The sequence below is a fragment of the Nelumbo lutea genome, chromosome 1 (genome assembly GCF_056320005.1).
Source record: "Nelumbo lutea isolate HS-2025 chromosome 1, American lotus-T2T, whole genome shotgun sequence".
Classification (NCBI taxonomy): Eukaryota; Viridiplantae; Streptophyta; class Magnoliopsida; order Proteales; family Nelumbonaceae; genus Nelumbo; species Nelumbo lutea.
Genome location: NC_142684.1, coordinates 27,080,180 through 27,098,021, shown reverse-complemented (window position 1 = coordinate 27,098,021; position 17,842 = coordinate 27,080,180). Strand labels below are relative to the sequence as shown.

At 40.4% G+C, this 17,842-nt stretch overlaps 1 protein-coding gene across 1 annotated transcript; it reads right to left on the bottom strand.

The window, feature by feature from the left end:
- Positions 1-14,547: 14,547 nt before the first annotated feature.
- On the bottom strand, positions 14,548-17,263 carry LOC148874058 ((RS)-norcoclaurine 6-O-methyltransferase-like). Its single transcript, XM_088980015.1, has 2 exons — positions 16,496-17,263; positions 14,548-14,878 (listed from the first exon to the last, which is right to left on the bottom strand). Exons 1-2 carry the CDS (start codon positions 17,261-17,263, stop codon positions 14,585-14,587), a joined length of 1,062 nt encoding a protein of 353 aa, XP_088836141.1. The 3' UTR covers positions 14,548-14,584.
- Between the last annotated feature and the right edge of the window lie 579 nt (positions 17,264-17,842).

Below are 17,842 nucleotides of genomic sequence, written 5' to 3'. Positions count from 1 at the left end.
CAAAGTTATCAAATTACCCATGACATTAACTTACAAGAATTTTAAAATTAATATAGCATCTATTTTAGTTTTTTTTTTTTGGAAAACTTTTTAGCTTTTGTGCTTGATCAAGAAAATTACTTTTTGTGCTTCTTCGTTGGGGACAATGAGAACAGTCCCATCTTTTCTCTTACTGGAATAAGATGGGGTCTAGTTTCTACCATTTGTACACTTAATAGATATTAGTTGTAGTGCGTATCTACATACATAAAAGCCGAAAGAGAACTAACAAAACATTTCAAAGGTTTCAACTGAAGGTGCCAACTAGCTTAGGGACTGTTTGATAGTTGCTGAATTGGTTGAACTGAATTACTTTTTTTTTTTTTTGTTTTTTGAACTGAATTATTTATTGCTTTGTACTTTAGGTGGTGAATGCTTGTTTCAAAGTAAAAAGGGTGGTGAATGAAGTTTTGACTGTGAAATAAAGGCCCAACATATAACAGAAACTGTTGGATAGTGTACTTTTAGAAACCTCCACTAAACTGTTGGATAGTCTACTTAAAACATTTTGGGTTGATCAATACAAATTGTTGTTTCTACCAATTTGTTAGAAACTGTTGAAATGTCAATTCATATGTTTCAACAAGTTCAATGATCAGTCTCACACATGCATTTTTCTATTTGAAGTGATTTTTCATATGTGATGTGATGACACATTTCTCACCAATTTTTATTAATCAAGCTAAATGTTTCAGGTAGAAAAAGCAATGCTACCAAACACAACCTGAAATGGTCTGGAGGATGCTTTTGCTGACATGCTCAATGGTGATGTCAATTTATAGGAAAGTGTTTCTCATATGTTTGCTCCTTACCTCGTGATGCCTTGTATATATTCTGAGGACAGAGGACTGGTCCATAAATAGGTTTGAGCCCCCATAATGTGCCACCTATCCCTTCTTTTGAGAAGAGGGACTTACATTTCATGTTTATTCTATAAATTCTAACAGATCTTATTACTGGAAGGGTAAATTTGGAAAAGGATTTATACTTAGCTAGGACTGGATGGTAATAGGAAGCAACTTCTTCATAATTTAATACTTGATGGGGTGTTTTGGCATGTCAATATTATAGTTGTTCTTTTAATCCTGGAGGCCATCAAGGATTGCATTATATTTTGCATAGATATTTTTTTATATATATTTTTATCAATATCTCATTTATTTTACATTTTCTATCAACTTATATGTAATGAATTGCGGGTTTAACATTAATTATGTTAAGTGGATTTGTATTGGAAGATGTGCTACATTATTTGACAAATTGAATCTTTTTTAAGTCCTTTCAATTGTCATGAGATTGGTATTAAACATGTATTAAAGTGATGAATGCTGGAAGTAAAGTGTAGGTACAAAAAATGATGAAATTAACCTAGTATAAAAATAAAAAAAAAAGAAATATCAAAGCTGACGGTCATCTAACCGTTGGTTTAGCTATAAACAAGACTTAAGACGGCAATCATATTAAGGTTATAAGCCGGTGGTTTAGATCGCCACCTAATACCCAAGCGGCATTTGACAAAACCTAAGGTGGCGGTCATATCAGATCTAAGCTGGTGGTTTAGACCACCACCAAAAGATGTAAGCAATGTTTGACAAAACCTAAGGTGGTGGTCATATAAGATCTAAGCTGGCGGGTTAGACCGTCACATAAGGATGCAAATGATGTTTGACAAAACCTAAGACAGCGGACGAAACCGCCGCCTTTATTGATGCTAAGCCACCGGCCATCAAAGGCGACAGTGGCTTAGGGGGCAGATGCTTGACTGCCGCCTTAGATCAAGGCAGCGATCTAAAGGCCTAAGTTGGTGGTCTTGAGACCATCGACTTTGGCCATTTTTCTTGTAGTGTTAGTATGATAAATATATAACATTATAGATATGCCCTATTCTTTTATATTATAAACATTTTTATATTTTAATTTTTTTATTATTTAATTATTGTACCATTGGTTAATCAATTTAATCCAAATAATTGAATTGTTTATCCACCACCAGGAATGAAGAAAATGGTTTTTTAGGTTATTTTTCAGAATATTAATTTTTATGCTCTTAAAATTAATGTTATAGATTTAGTTATGAGAAACAAATATACCTTCAATACAAGATTTAATGAGAGAGTTAGATTTACTTCCTTATGTAGGTTGGGTAGGGCTTGGATGGGAGCGGTCTCATTGAAAGACAGAGAGAGGTCGGTGAGTAGGGAGATTGACTTTATGGCTAAGTGTTAGGGATTGAGGTATGCTTGAGTACTAAGTATTGGGTATCGAATGCCGAATGATAAGTATGTCCCAATATGTGGAAGATCTCTATTTATAGGGGAGATCCTAAGATCCTAAAAGGTAGGAAATAAAGAAGCTTGTGACGTATCGAGAAAGGGAATATTGGATTTGTTGTCAATCATTAAGTGCGCCACTGAGTTTCGCCATGTGTCTCATGAGGATTTTCCTAATGATCGGCTTTCCTTCTCCTCAAGATCCCTCATGATTCATGTGTGCTACTACATTTCGTGCACTTTATTTTAATTGATGTGGCATTTAATGATGTCACCGCTTGGCGGGTGCTGTCTTGTTAGCCCTACATGGTATCTCGCCATATCTTTTGATGGTGTAGGTTCCACGTGCCTCTAGGCAGGTGCGGGCCTTGCCACGGGCTCAGCCCGGCCTTCTCTTGGTTTGGGTTGCAAGTGGGATCATAAGCCATGGGTTCATTGCACGTTTAGCGAGTCACCGATTTATCGCACATTAGAACAAGAGTGGGGCCCTGTCTTGGGTTCGGCCATGGTTTCCTTGGTTCAGGCATCAAGTGGGCTCTATGAACTACAGATTTATCACGGTTTTGCGACACGTGTTGTGAGTTGATCACAAAACATGTAGTGCATTGTGGATTCATCGTAGTAGGAAGGTTGATAATGCGTTGCTCGCATGCAACCTCATGGTGTTAGTTTTGGTGTTTGATGTTCTTTGAGATTTTGAGCAAACACGATAGGTTGGAACTTACCGATAAGCACTTTGTCCTCTCATCCTTGGGTTTGGGGATTAGCGAGAAGGAGAAGAGTGAATGGCTCTGTCGGTACTGGTTTGGTAGGGCGAGGCCCTTATTGTGTGATGGTTCGTAGACCATTTAATCGATTAGTGGATTTTGGATTGCTGACGTGTTATGTGAGTAATGGGGTTGGGGTTGTCATTGGACAGTGCCTACATGGCGGGCCTAATTAGCGATCTCTTCATTAATTGAACGGTAATTAATATGACCTGACCACTTGTGTGGCATTTTCATTACCCAATATTTAAAATGGGTGTAGAACACGTGGTGGTAGGTTTAAATAAATGCGCCATTTTATCCTGCCTTTTAAAGGGTATTTAAGTAAATTACTTGGATTACTATTCCACTAAGCATCATTTCGGGTCTTGTACAAGTGTCTCTTCATCTATTCCAGCGCTGTTTTGCACTTCGCACGTGTGGAGAAAGAAAATCTCTATAAGAATAGGGAAAGGGAACCACATCGGTTTTCCTTTTTCCTCTTGCTATTGTCTCTGTAGAGTTCCTTGTGCCCTAGGTTGCTCCAAAAAGCCTTTTTCTGTTCTTTTCCCTTGTCTCCCGTTTCTTTGTTATGCATCTGTTTCTTCCTTATCATGGTTGCTCATCAGGGAAAACCAAACTTCCTTTTTGCTGACTTCGTTAGGGAAGTCTATACTACTGAATTGTTAGTGGAAAGGGAGGTAGCCCTAGCAGTCGATGGTGGGAGAGGGTTTCTAGCCTCCCATGCCAGTGTCCAGGGGTAAGGGTGGCTCGTTTGATGTTGTCATTGGCGCAGAGCTAATGTGTCTCTGTGACCATCCGAAGTGTCTATGTCATACAAATGTCAAGAACCCTAAACTAATAGTTCGAAATCCCCTATTAGTTATACCGCTTGGATGCAATGCATTCTTAAGAACCCCATGTATTGTCATATGTTGCAAGATTCTGGGCTTCTCAGATTTGTGGGTTGTTACACAAATCTCACGGGTTGGGAGGGTGTTAAGTATGTTGGTCTTCTTTTGGGTCACTGGTGTTGATACATCCACACCTTCATGGGTGCATTTGGGGAATTTACTGTCACGATCGAGGATGTGGCAGCCCTATTGGCACTACTAGTTAGGGGTTCTGTGTCTGCGCAGCATTTGTATTACCTTTAATCCATTCCCGCAGATTTGAGGGGGTTATGCGAGGCACTGGTGGACCAATCCACCTCTCGGGGTAAAATGCCATTAGACCAGTGGTTAGAATACTGGTTTGAGTCTTGTGGCAGGAGGGATGTCATGGTGCGAGGTGCCGGCACACAGTGTCACCTTAAAGCCTATATTCTTTATATGGGCTCTCATTTCTTGTTCCCAGGAATTCCCGATTATGGTGTCTGCACAATATTGATCCCCCTGGCTGTCCTTGGTGCCTGTGGACATCAACTTCCATTGGCATCAACGTTTCTTGGATATCTATATGAGCAATTGGATGACACCATTCAGCAACTCAATGACCCTAGTTACAGGAGGCGCGTGAGCTATGTTTTTGCCCTATTCCTTTGGATGTTCCTCTGGGAGCGGTTTGAGCTCAGTGTGATGCCACAACGTTTGTCTCCACTTTGTGCCCAAGTTGCTACTCTCAATGGTGACGGAGTGGAGAAGGTTTTCGAAGTGTGTAGGGGGAAGCGCTAGCTCCAGGCCAATAGGCATAAGCACTTTAAGATGAATGAGGTCAGCGTGAAGTTGTCTTCCCTTGATGGCTTTATGTAGAGGCCATACGCCCGGATGGTGCACAACACCATGCCGTACTGTGTCGGTGTGCCTGTTCCAGAGGGTGGTGACAATCAAGGTGTTGTTGACATGATGAGTGCCACTATGGGTGTGGCTCGACTGGTCACTTGGCCTGGCGTCATCACCTGTAGAAAAGACTGCATCGGTCGTGGAGTCGGTGGATTTGCCAGTTGTGGTGCCCTCTCTTGGGGGTGCCATAGTCCAATTCTCAAGCATGTGAATGAAGAAGAAGAAGGCTTCCCCTCGCCCGAAGTGAGGTCCTACAGATAGTGTCAGTATGAGACTCTAGCTATTACATTTTATTCTTTTTTCGAATTTGTGTTATCGCGATGCAACTGGACTAACACTGTTTGCTTGTTGTTCTTGTAGTCTGTGGAGAGTGATGGAGCTCGCTAGACTCGAAGGTTCTAGTGGTTCCTCTTGATCAGTCAGCAGGAGTCCCAGTTAACTCCCCTGATAAGGTGAATTTGGTGAGTAGCTTAGTGCATATGTTTATTTTTGTATTGTTATGCTCATTGCGCCATGTGATGACTAACAGTTAAATAGTCTTTTGTTTTGAAGTGGGTGGACTTGGATGAGGTTCAACACAGCATGGATGTTTCGGGGGTCAGTGAACCGGATCAAGAAGTAGGCATTATTTGCCCTATCCATTTTACTGTCTTGCACATATCAAGGTCCATTGTAACTGACCAATTGCATCTAAGTTTATCATAGGCACCTTTTATTACATGTCCTTCCGGCGTGCCAGACACGCCTTTTTTTCGACGTATAACTGAGGAGCTGAGGTCATTGCAGCCCCCCCAATCCCAGTTCGAAGGTTGTTGAGGATGTTGGGGGAAGTAGCATTACTCTTGATACTGTAGTTCATGAGGTCGGTCAGGCGGGTCAGGCAGCTGCCGCCATGGGCACAGAGGTTTGTTGTGAAGAGCCTTCTGTTGTTGCTACTATCATCCCTGAAGCCCCCACAGATGCGAGATTAAGGGCATCGATTGAACCTACATCTCCCGTTGAGGAAGTTGGGGCCCCTGAAGATGTGGACAATCAATCTGGGGACACTGATGCAAAGCCTGAGGTTAACGTTTCCGTTGAGTCTGAGGCCCCAATTGAGGAGTATCGTGTTTCTAGTAATTTGGAGCATCAGTCAGCGGATGGAAAAGTGGAACCTGGGATCGTATTTCTGCCTGACAGGCTGACTTATGCCGAGGAGCTGGTTCAAATACAAGAAGTGCTTATGGAGTATTGCGATAATCATGACATCTCGTCTCTACACTACCCAGTTGTGGACCCTATTTCAGTTCAGGGCGATCATAAGGGCATCCAGTACGGCATATCTAGTTTAGTGGCACAATTTGCTTCGACCGCCATATGGACTGGGTGGTTGCGGGAGGGGAATCTGCATCCCGAAGTCGTGGGTCCTGCATTGAACACTATTGCCACGATGATGAGTCATGTGATGACCTGCCTAGCGGAGGAGCTGTCATGGTCCGATTTTGTCCGCTAGCTGAGGCTTGCTGAGGGTTTTCGTCGATGGGCTTCTTTATGACATAGATTGAAGAGTGTATTGTCATGATAGCCCATGCTTTTTGGAAGGTTGGTCAAGTATTGAAGTCTATCCTGCTCTGCTCGATGAAGGATGTGTGTCTTCGCCGGGAGGTGGTTATGACAAACATTATGAAGGTCTCGGGGAAGCTGGAGAATCTTATGGAGGAATGTGTGAGGCGTAAGAAGCTCCTTGTAGAGTATGAAGTAAAGCTAGAAGATTTGAGAAAATTTGAGGACAGTAGCCAAGTGTTGGAGAACATTATTGCTATGGGGGAGTAGTGGACCAAATGATTAGTACTTGTGCCAGATGTAAAATTTCCCTAGGTTGTAATGAATTCTTCTGGAATGATTTGTAATATAAGTGAATGTTCATGTGTTTGATCATTCTAATACTACAGTTTTAATTTTGATGTAATTGTCTGCTTAATTTCTTGTTTATTCGTTTTCGTGTATAACAAAATCTAATTTTGTTGTGAAAACAAGGAGAGTTAATTGTTGGCTTTTCACAAAAATAATTCAAGTTTAATGGGAATTTGAGATTTTGTGGTTGTATAGTACTTTGAAAAATTTATCGCGATTCTATGTGTCTTTAGTGAGGTTGTTAAGGAGAAGATTCGATCATGTCTGTTAAGTGTTTCACGAAATCACATCGCATTCGCGTACCTCAAGGGGGAACATGAACAGAAATTGCTCAAGATACGATCATCATAGTTTGCCAGGGTAAAGGGCTGACTATCATTGAGCCTTATCGTCTTGAAATATGCTATGTGTAGATTGTAGATGTGAGTGTCAAATGAGGCCTAAGGGATCGAATTCGTTGTGAGAATATGCTTCTACATGCTTTCTGTTGGTCATAGGTGAGGAGCATTTGGGGAAAAGGATGAATTTGGCCGCTATTTTATTCCTGTAAGACATATTGTTGAGTGCGATCAAGTTGTCTTGACATTATGTGAACAATTCATCGTATAAATAGTGGAGTGATGTTTGAGCGAAACATGATCCATGAATACTGAGCCTATCGCCTGTGTGAGATGTGCCTTGGGAAATATATGATTTTTATTGAACATGTATGTGACGTAGGTGTGCTCTGCCAAAGATTGTAGAAAATTTGGGAAGTTAATCTTAATTTAGTAACATCATAAGTGGAGTGAAAAGGGAGGATATTGCGAGTACCCCATAATTTTGGGTTTCTGTACAAGTGTGTTAGATGTCACTAGGGGAGACAGTGGCAAGTTTTTGCTAAGAATGTGTAGTGTCACATGCATTTTTTGTAAGAAACGTTTACGGGTTACGTCATTCGACTGTTTTTGGTTGAGCACTCGTTTTCCCTCATCGCAATTAAGTATCAGCACAGGTGTAGTAAGCTTCATCGCAGTGTGTTAGAGAAGTTGAGCGATGTGAGATTTGTCATATTAGAGTAAGCTAGCTCAGGTTGTGTGATGTAAATGAGTAGATGACTAGCATGCTCATAGGAAGGAGTTGTACAATTAAGCTTTTGTCATAGTATGAGTGATTGGGATAAGATAGGACTTCGTCGCAACCATGTTGCTTTTGTGAGTATGGTCATCGCATGAGAGGGTTGTATTAGCTTTTCTGGGGAAGTGAAATATTGATCGGTCGAAGTTATTGTTGTTCTTTAGCAAAGTGTTCATGCTAATGTATTAGGTAGGTGGGGTTTACTCCCCCTCTGATCATTGTATTCATGAATTATGCAAAGTGTCTACAGTTGTCGACTGGATAGGGATTATAACTGTTGTTGGCAAAGCCCTCCAAGGGTTGCCTAGAGGCCTAGAGGTGTGGATGCACTTGGGATTGCCAAGGGATATAAGTATGAGCTTGGGGTTGCCAGGTGATGAGTGAATGCCTGGGGTTACTACGTGATATGAGCGCACCTAGGGTTGCTAAAAAATTAGTGCGTCTAGGGTTGCCAGGCCTTCGCATGGAACATGCGACATCATGGAATCGGCCAGGGAATGAGAGTGTGCCTGGGGCTACCAGGGCTTACTCGGAGTTGTCGACGACTTCGCATGGAGCATGTGGCATCGTGGGATTGGCGACGACATCCTAGAACTGACTAGGGAATAAGAGTGTGCCTGGGGCTAGTAGGGCTTTCCTAGGGTTATAAAGGACTTCACATGGAGCATGCGGCATCGTGGAACCAGCCACGACATCCTGGAACCAACCAGGGAATGAGACTGTGCCTGTGTCTTTCAGGACTTACCTAGGGTTGTTGGGACATCGCATGGAGCATGTGGCATTGTGGAACCGACCATGACCTCCTGGAATTGACAAGGGAATGAGAGTGTGCCTGGGTCTACCAGGGCTTACTCAAAGTTGCTGGGAATGAGTACAGTCCTAGGAGTGCAAGGAGGTGTAAGCAAGTATGGAGAGCATATTTGTACAAGTTATAACATTGAGACCATTTGATTACTATTAAGGTATATAGATGCATATAGACTTTATCGTGGTCAGAAACTATGAAAAAGAAAAAACTTTTTCGCAAAAAGTGCAAGTTGTTGATACATGTGTTAGCAATAAAGTTAAATAAGAAAGTAGATATACTAAAACATTGTACATTTATTCATGGCATGGGTACATGTAGTAGTGGAATTACAGATATACATAATTACTCAAAGTAGGGTTTCAACCAATAGCCATTGATTGTTTCACCCTCTTCTTCAGTATCTATAGTTTTTAATACATAATAGCCCGAAATATGGTCTTCTTTTATTAGATATGGCCCCTCCCTTGTTGGAGCAAATTTTCCTACAGACTTGCCTTGGGTCTATAGTTTTTAATACATTTATCGTCGTTTTGAGTACCTTGTCTCCTTTGAAGTTTCAAGGTCTCAAGAGTTTGTTGAAATTTGTGGCTACGGCTTGTGTATACTTAGTCTGTTTTTGCAAGGTCGTGTTTCTGACTTCATCGACGAACTCAAGCTTGTCTATGAGTAAGTCGTCCATGTCCTATAGTCTGATTTTCTTGCCCATCGCAATGGCTACTTGGGTAGATACGGCCCATATTTCTATTGGTAGCATTGCTTCTTGACCATAAACTAGTGAGTAGGGCATTGCCTATGTACTCTTTCTGATAGAGGTGTGATAGGCCCAAAGGGTTTCTAACAACTTTTCTATCTAATCCTTTTGATTATCAGCCACTGTTTTACTTGACATCCTCAATAAAGTCTTGTTTGTGGCTTCTGCTTGACAATTTCCTTATAGGTAATATGTTGTTGATGTTCCTAATCTTGCACCGTATTGCCCTAGGAGGTCATGAACTTCTTGGTTTTGATAGGCTGTTTTCTATTAGTATCTGCATTGGGACTCCAAATCTATGAACTATATTTAGTCTTAGGAAATTGCTATGTTTTCTATGTAGACTCATCGCAAGGGCATGGCCTCTGCCCATTTGGTGAATTAGTTTATGGCCACTATGATGAAGCAGTACCCTCTAGAAGGCGGGTGTATCTTGCCTAAGAGGTCTACCCCCCAAGTGTGGAATGGCCAGGGCGTGACGACTGCGTAGAGACTGTTGGCAGGTTTGTGAATTCTTTCGTTGTAGATCTGGCACTTATGGCATTTGCGTACGTGTCTCTGCGTATCCTCCATTCTAGTAGAAACCTAAGTGTAGAATATAGTTATATAATGCCAATTGTCCTTGATGGGCCACAGGTTTAGAACTATGGGCTGCCTCTAGTACCTCGTCGATCTCATCACCAGCAAGGCATCACAAAGGCTTTCCTATGTGTGACTTTCTGTACAACATTCCATCCTGGAAGCCGTTTCCATCCTTAGTGTAGTGTCAGTGGATAGTGTGTGGTCTTTCAAGTAGTCTATATACATCCTCCTCTAGTCCTCCTCACAAACCATTGCCCATCTTAGTGGAGTCTCACTTCATCGCAGGTCAGTAATACCCTAACCTTTGTAGTTTTTGGAATAGGGTGCTTGTTATGTCCTTACAATGAGTTTTATGCACTTCGTTCAATATTACTTCGGCCTCTGCTTTCCCTAAGCATCTCGTTCTTACTCCATCTGACTGTCTAAGATACAATACCCCGTTCATAAGATGGAATTTTGTGATCAACTTACTGTCCTATGCCCCTATGGTCGGACTCTTCAACTTCTAAATTATTCCATGCATCAAATCATCTGTTGTTATCTCACCTTCCTCTTCTACCAGTCCCTCAACGTGATTGCTGATTGTTTATCGAATGAATGGATGGTGATCTTTATTAGCTTCAAGCTAGCTTGTATCTTGGACCCTAAGGTGGGTAGGGAATCAACGAAACTATTTTTGGCTCTATTTTGGTATTTGAATTTTACGTCTAGGTTGTGGATTAACTTTTGGATCAGGGTCCTATACGGAAAGATGGTCACCTCCTTCACCATTGTACTTCCATCAAGTTGCCCAATCACCAGTTTAGCATCACCAATGACCTTTATCTTCTTTGCACCAACTTCTATTACTTTGATTAGACCTAGGACTAGGGATTCATACTCAACAATATTGTGCAATCAGGGGAACCGGAGTTTGAAGGAGTAAGCAGTCATTTTCCCATCGAGTAATGTTAGTGTAACCCCTGCACCGGCAGAGGAGCTAGTGCTACTCCCGTCGAAGGTCAAGATCCACTCGTTACTTTCAGCCATGGCGATCATGGGTGTGTCTCTAGGTACTTCATCCGATATGGGAAACTCACTACCTGAGGGGAAAGTGGTTAACAGGTCTGCTGCTGCTTGACACTTGATAGCCCTTGGTTCGGTGTACTCTATCATGTATTCATTGAGCTACATCATCCACTTGACAAGTTTACTAGAAAGGGGAGGTCTGTCCATGAAGAACTTGATGGGTTCATTCCGTGCAATGAGTCTCAATCTTTGAGGTAGGATGTAGTGCCTAAATTTTTGTGTAGCAAAGATCAAAACTAGACAATACTTCTCCATGTGAGAGTAATTTTTCTCGGCTGGTTTGAGGGTTGTATTGGCATAGGTGTTAATGATTTCCTTATTTAAGGCTCTACAACAAAAATAAATTGGATTTAAGATCCACACCCTACATCTTCTTAGGCTACAACGTAAATCATCATGACTACAAGTGTTATGATCCTTCCAATGGGCGTTGGTATGTATCTCGTCATGTGCTATTCAATGAACATCACTTTCCCTTCAAAGAAAGGGCTTCACAAAGTAACGAACCCTCTACTACTCCTATTACCCCTTCACTTCCCATTCAATCAATCATTTTGCCAAAACCACCCAGCCACATTACACTATTTGTACTTGTGTCCTCACTTCTATAGAACCACTTACAACAACTTCCCCAACCCAATCAATCCCATCTATTGCCACTAAACCTATAACCTCACCACCACATCTAAGCCCATATCCTACTCATTCACCTCTCACTGAAATGTCCACCTCTCATCACCAACCATCTTCCTCTTCAACCATTCATACAGAGCCACCACCAACTAATGTTCATCCTATGACCACTCATGCTAAAAGTGTATCTTCAAGCCTAAATTATATATTGTTCCCAAATACCCACCTATTGAACCTATTTCTGAACCTTCCACCATCAAGTAAGCCCTTCAAGACGAGAATTGGTGCTTGGCCATGAAAGAAGAATTTGAAGCTTTGCAACGTAACCACACTTGGATTCTTATACCTCATCCCACTAACCATAATGTCATTGGATCCAAATGGGTTTTCCGTTTGAAATGTGGCTCTGATGGCAGCATACAATGGTACAAAGATCGTCTTGTAGCCAAGGGGTTTTTACAATAAGAGAGAGTAGATTATCATAAGACATTCAGTCCCGTTGTTAAGCCCCCACCATTAGACTCTTACTTTCTATTACTGTTTCCAAAGGTTGTCCCACCCATCAAGTTGATGTGCAAAATTCATTTTTACATGGAGATCTAGCTGAAATTGTCTATATGGAGCAACCTTTATGCCTTAAAGATGCTGCATAACCCAACCATGTTTGTAAACGTTTTACATGCACACATGTGGATTTGCCTACTCTCGAGCTGATTACTCATTGTTTTATAAACATGCTGATGGCAACTCTCTTTTCATACTTGTTTATGTTGATGATATTCTCATCACAATGACTAACATTGCTCTTGTCTCATCTTTTATCTCCTCCTTGAGCTCTCAGTTTGCTATCAAAGATCTTGGTGACATTCATTATTTTGTGGGTGTAGAAGCAACTCATCTTCCAAGTGGTCTTTTTCTTACACAGCATAAATACATTATTGAATTGTTCACACGTGCTGGCATGCTTGATGCCAAACCAGCTAGTACACCATTCTCCTCCACTTCTATGTTGTGTACTAAGGGCAAATGAATAATTTTCTGATGTCACTTAGTGCCGACGAATTGTGTGAGCTCTTCAGTATCTCTCGTTGACTAGACCAGACATAGCTTTCTCTATCAACAAGGCTTGTCAACATATGTATAACCCACCATTGCTCAATGGACTAATGTGAAACGCCTCCTTCGCTATCTAAAGGCCACCATGCATTATGGGCTCTATATAACTCCATCATCAATTGATGTCATTTGTGTTTGTTTTCCTATCGTGCTTCCGCTAACATGTTTCTTCATTTTCTATGAAAATTCAGCTCCAAATCATGTTTTGTGCAACTATTTCTATTCAGTTTTTAAAATTCTGACAATCTCCTTACCTTCTACTTGGAATTTATACAAAAATTCTTTTTCATTTTTCTTTGTGTATTGAAGCGATTGCGTGAATTTTGTTCCGATAAATAGGAGGCAATAGATATTTCTATGGTGCTCTGCTTCTCATTTTCTCGTTCTGTTTTTTTTTTCTCTTTGTTTTGCAAGAGTTGAGCTAATTGGTGGATGTCGCTAGAGGGTCCGGATGTAGTAGGCACGTTAGGTAAGCACAATAAGTGAACACGTAATAGCTGTGTGACACGTGTCCTAGTAAATGTGCATTTCATTTGATCTAAACGTCTTTGGTCCGTTAGATTGAAATTATCCATTATTTTATTATCTTTGTCAAAATAATTAAAAATAATAAACAATGAAAAGGAAAACATAAACGTGTTGGGAATTGAGACTCATTTATGTTTTCCTTTTTCATTGTTTACTATTTTTAATTATTTTGACAAAGATAATAATTTAATGGATAATTTCTATCTAACGGAGCAAAAATGTTTAGATTAAAGGCACATTAACTAGGACACGTGTCATACAACTATTACGTGCTCATTCGTTGTGCTTACCTAACGTGCCTACTACATCCAAACCCGTCTTCAGACTACATTTTGGAGTTCATTCTGGAATTTGATTTGTCACTTGGCTTCGCCACACACTCAGTTTGTTAGAATTTGGGTGAGTATGAAAAATGGCTCTACACCCTATAGCTACTACTCCAGCTTAGTTTGGATGAGTATAAATACAAATATGCAGAATGCAAAATCTTGTATTTTGTATGTATTTGTATTTGTATTCTTTTCAAACTAATCATTCTGTTCACACTAGTGAAACCACATGAAACCACAACTACTAATCTTCTGGTATCTTGACGAAATCCGACCAATCCACTATTGGAACTTAGTAAAGGATGAATCTGGCCTCGGAAGAATAGGTTATCTGCTACACACATTATCGCAGTCAAGGTAATCACTGAGAGTAAGCAGCGGTGGTTGACTTTGTTCTTGCAACCTTTGATGATTCCTATCGTAATGCCAATCTGGATAATGCCTGGGCCTCGTGATGTCTCTGATCCATCACTGTTAAATCATCGGACTGACCATCAAGTCGCAAAGAATGTTTTAAGAATTTTCGAAAATATATCAGTCACGTGATGTCATATGTGAAAGAGCGTGATAGAAAATTAATAGTAAAGGAGGTTTTAGACAATTGTCAAAAATAGTGAGGATACTTTAAGACTATATAAATAGTAAAGACAGGTTAATCAATTAACTAAACCAGTTTAAGAAATTTGTCCAATAATTTTTTCACAAAGTCACAATTAATCACATTAATTAAGATAAAAGGAATGAAAGATAATTGAACATAACTAGAGTGGTATCTAGTATTTATTATTTTATTTATTTATCCTTTATGATAATCATAGAAGACAATGCGCACACCGTGACGGTAGTACAAAGGAAATTTATTCATTGAAGTTATAGTACTCGTGCTTATATGCTTAATTTAATGATTGGTGCATGAAAGCTTTGCTATGGATAGGCCACAATGACTGACTGCAAAGCAAAGATGGGGGTTATTTGATATTTGGTATAGCCAGAAGCCTGAACGAGTTTTTCCCATTCTTTTTTAGTCCTCTCTTTCCCCGTAAGGTATACCATCATGTCCATATCTGTCATCAACTTTGCCCGGATTAACTCAGGATCCTTCTCAATATCCATTACTATGTCAATGATAATTACTTTCCCTCGCTCTTTGGGAATTGCCTCTCTGCACCGTTGAAGGATTCTCAAGCAGTCTTCATCACTCCAATCACGAAGGATCAGCTGTAAAATGAAGGAAATTAAGTTAGTTTGTAATATCAGAGTATTAGGTCTTTTAATTTATTTGATAGTTGGGAAACTATAAATGTTAAGATGGTAGACTATTAGCTGGGAGTGGAGTGGAGGTGGCTACACTGTCACTTAATTTTCTGATCAATGTCAAGGAGTTAGTAGAGTTCTCTCGTACAATGGACTCTTCACGCACAACCAGCCCATGCACGCCTAACATGTAACATGTCATGCACGGTTAAGATTTCTCGCTGATTACTGTTGTGTGGTTCTTTCATCAAAGGAGAATTGTAAGAGGGTCAACTCTCCTAAAGAGACTCTCATTGTACTGTATATATGTTTACCTATTGTTCTAAAGAAAGAGACGATCTTCTGTTCTTTCTTCAGATCTGTTTTTCATTCCCTGAGTGGTTTGAGTTCTTTCATGGTATCAGAGTATATGGTGTGGACAATCACTAGCTCTTCGTTCTCGGTCCTATGTATTCCTTCATTAGTTGCCATGTATTATGTCTTTTGTTGCTCTCCAACTAAAACATAACCATCTTCTGATGATCCATACACATTAGTGGTGAACCATGAATTTGTATTGTGGCAACAAGTTGTAGAGTGCATTAATTCTGAGTAGAGGTGTTCATGAAAAACTAAAAAATTGAATTGAATGGAGAAAATCCAACCATAAAATGCGGTTAATCGAACCGATCGATATATATATTTATATATTTATTTTATATATTTTTTTAAAATATTTATATTATATTATATATCATTTATTATTTATAATATAATATTATATATATATATATATATATATATATATTTATATAATACATATTATAAATATAAAAAACTGAAAAACCAAAGAACCGAACCAGTCAAAAACTGAAACCGGCGGACCAGTTAACCAGTAGTACCGGTTTGGTTTTGGTTTGGAGGAATGAAAAAACCTATACCACCAATTCAGTTTTTAAAATATGCCCATGTTTCCGTTAACCAAAACGTGGACACCCCTAATTCTGAGATCTCTCCTTTCTTCACTTATCAACTGAGTTTTAGCTCTACTTCTGCAAGAACTCTAATAATCTTCATATTCAGGCCTAATAATTTGGACCATACTTCTCTTCCACCTTGAATATGGTAAGACAATATAGGGGGCAACTTGCGTTGCAGCAAATGGAAATTCCAGAGGTTTTTTGTCCTTTCAATGAGAATGGAGGTAACCTTGTGTTGAAGAAGAAGCCCTTCTCTTGATGTTAGTACCAGAACTTTGATGCATCATGTAATTCGGAGGGAAGCTGCGCTATAGCCTGTATTGCCAGAGATGATTGAGGTACAATTTTTTATTTCAGAGTGTATGGCATTGGGGATACCAATATCAACGTTGCAGAGGCTTGGGCTGCTTGGGAAGGGTTAAATGTCACCATCAATTTCAATTGAAGGAGTATATATATATATATATATTCTGAGTCAACTCGTCCAACCAAAAAACTTTAGACCCCAGTAAATGTGAGTTTTGGAAATTAATTAAGGACCCTAGCTATCTGAAGAAAAACTAATGTACGTATAAAATTGCGAAAACAACTTGAAGATATAAATATAAAAGCCAAATTGTACCTTGAGCAAGACTGCATCTGCTGGAGGTATTGATTCAAACATGTCCCCTTCAACCCATTCCACCCCAGTTGACTCACTCGAGTTCGTGTTCCTTACCACGTGTGGGAGATCAAACACAGTGCACTTAATTCCGGGAAACTTCTTTGCTATCTCCACCATGGCCGTCCCATTCCCTCCTCCCACGTCCACCAACGACGAAATCCCTTCAAACAACCATGACCCACATTCTTGCATGAGCACAGGCAACAATAGTCTTGTATCGCCTGCCATAGACTCGTTGAACAGTCGACTCGCCTCCGGGTGACCAGCCACATAATCCCACATATCCATCCCATGATATCTTCGGAATGCCGTCGGACCTCCTTCCAAGCTTCTAGCCAAACAGTGCCATGGCCCTATGGTCCACTCTGTTACTAGCCCAAGAATAATGGCGGCCATTGTAGTATTCCCTTCTCCTAGCAAGTACTTAGAGCACCGAGTCAGCCCGTGCGAGCCATCCTTCTCATGCGTGAAGAGTCCCAATTGGACCCAGTACTTCATCAGCCTCTCCAGGTGCTCTGTGCTAACAGTAGGCAAGGGAAGAGCCTTCGCTAGCTCGGAGAGAGTTATGGGCTTGGCGTGTTTCTGGATGATGTCTGCAATTCCAAGCTCCACAGCACATTTCAACGCCATGGAGTCTGCATAACCATTCATGTAGTTTCTGATGCGCACCTGTGCTCTCAACTCTTCCATTTTCTCTTCCTTTGCCTTCTCCATTGCTTGGTCCATGAAGGGGTTTTGCAATTCTTGCTTGTACTCCATGTGAATCTGCCTTTTAAAGAGTTATTTAGAGGGACTTTAAGAGGTTGACTTCACCGTGGTAAATCTTTATTCAAAATCTATTCAGAAACCAGGATATGGATATCTATTTACATCTTCAAATTTGGAGGCCAGACTTCCATGAGGAGAAAATCTGCAAAGTGTCTTAATTTCCTCTTCTCAATCACAATCTACACTTAAGGTCCTTCTGATTTCATAGAATTCCCAAGCTGAGAGTAACTGATTGACTATTGAATGGAGTGGCGCACAAAAAAGTTTATATTGAATTTCAGTTTTCATCTCCTTCTCGAACATTTGACTTGGCTGAAGATGAATTTTTCAGTCTTGATCGAGTGTGTGGAGTTTTATTCAATCGTTTTCTTTTTGCAGGATCCATGCATTGAAGAACCATGAAAGGGGGCGAGAGGAATTGGCATACTCATAATCAGTACAGAAAGAGGGGAAATGAATTCCCTCAAGTGTGGCAGCTTGTGTGGAGATCTAAAGTCATACCCGGCCGATAGTTAGTCGTTGCCCAACTCAGTTGGA

Bases quoted from the DNA above. Each gene is read 5' to 3' on its own strand.
- LOC148874058 (XM_088980015.1), bottom strand. From the start codon at position 17,263: ATGGACCAAGCAATGGAGAAGGCAAAGGAAGAGAAAATGGAAGAGTTG. The intron at 14,879-16,495 runs GTACAATTTGGC...TTCATTTTACAG, and splicing joins CAGATGCAGTCTTGCTCAAG to CTGATCCTTCGTGATTGGAG.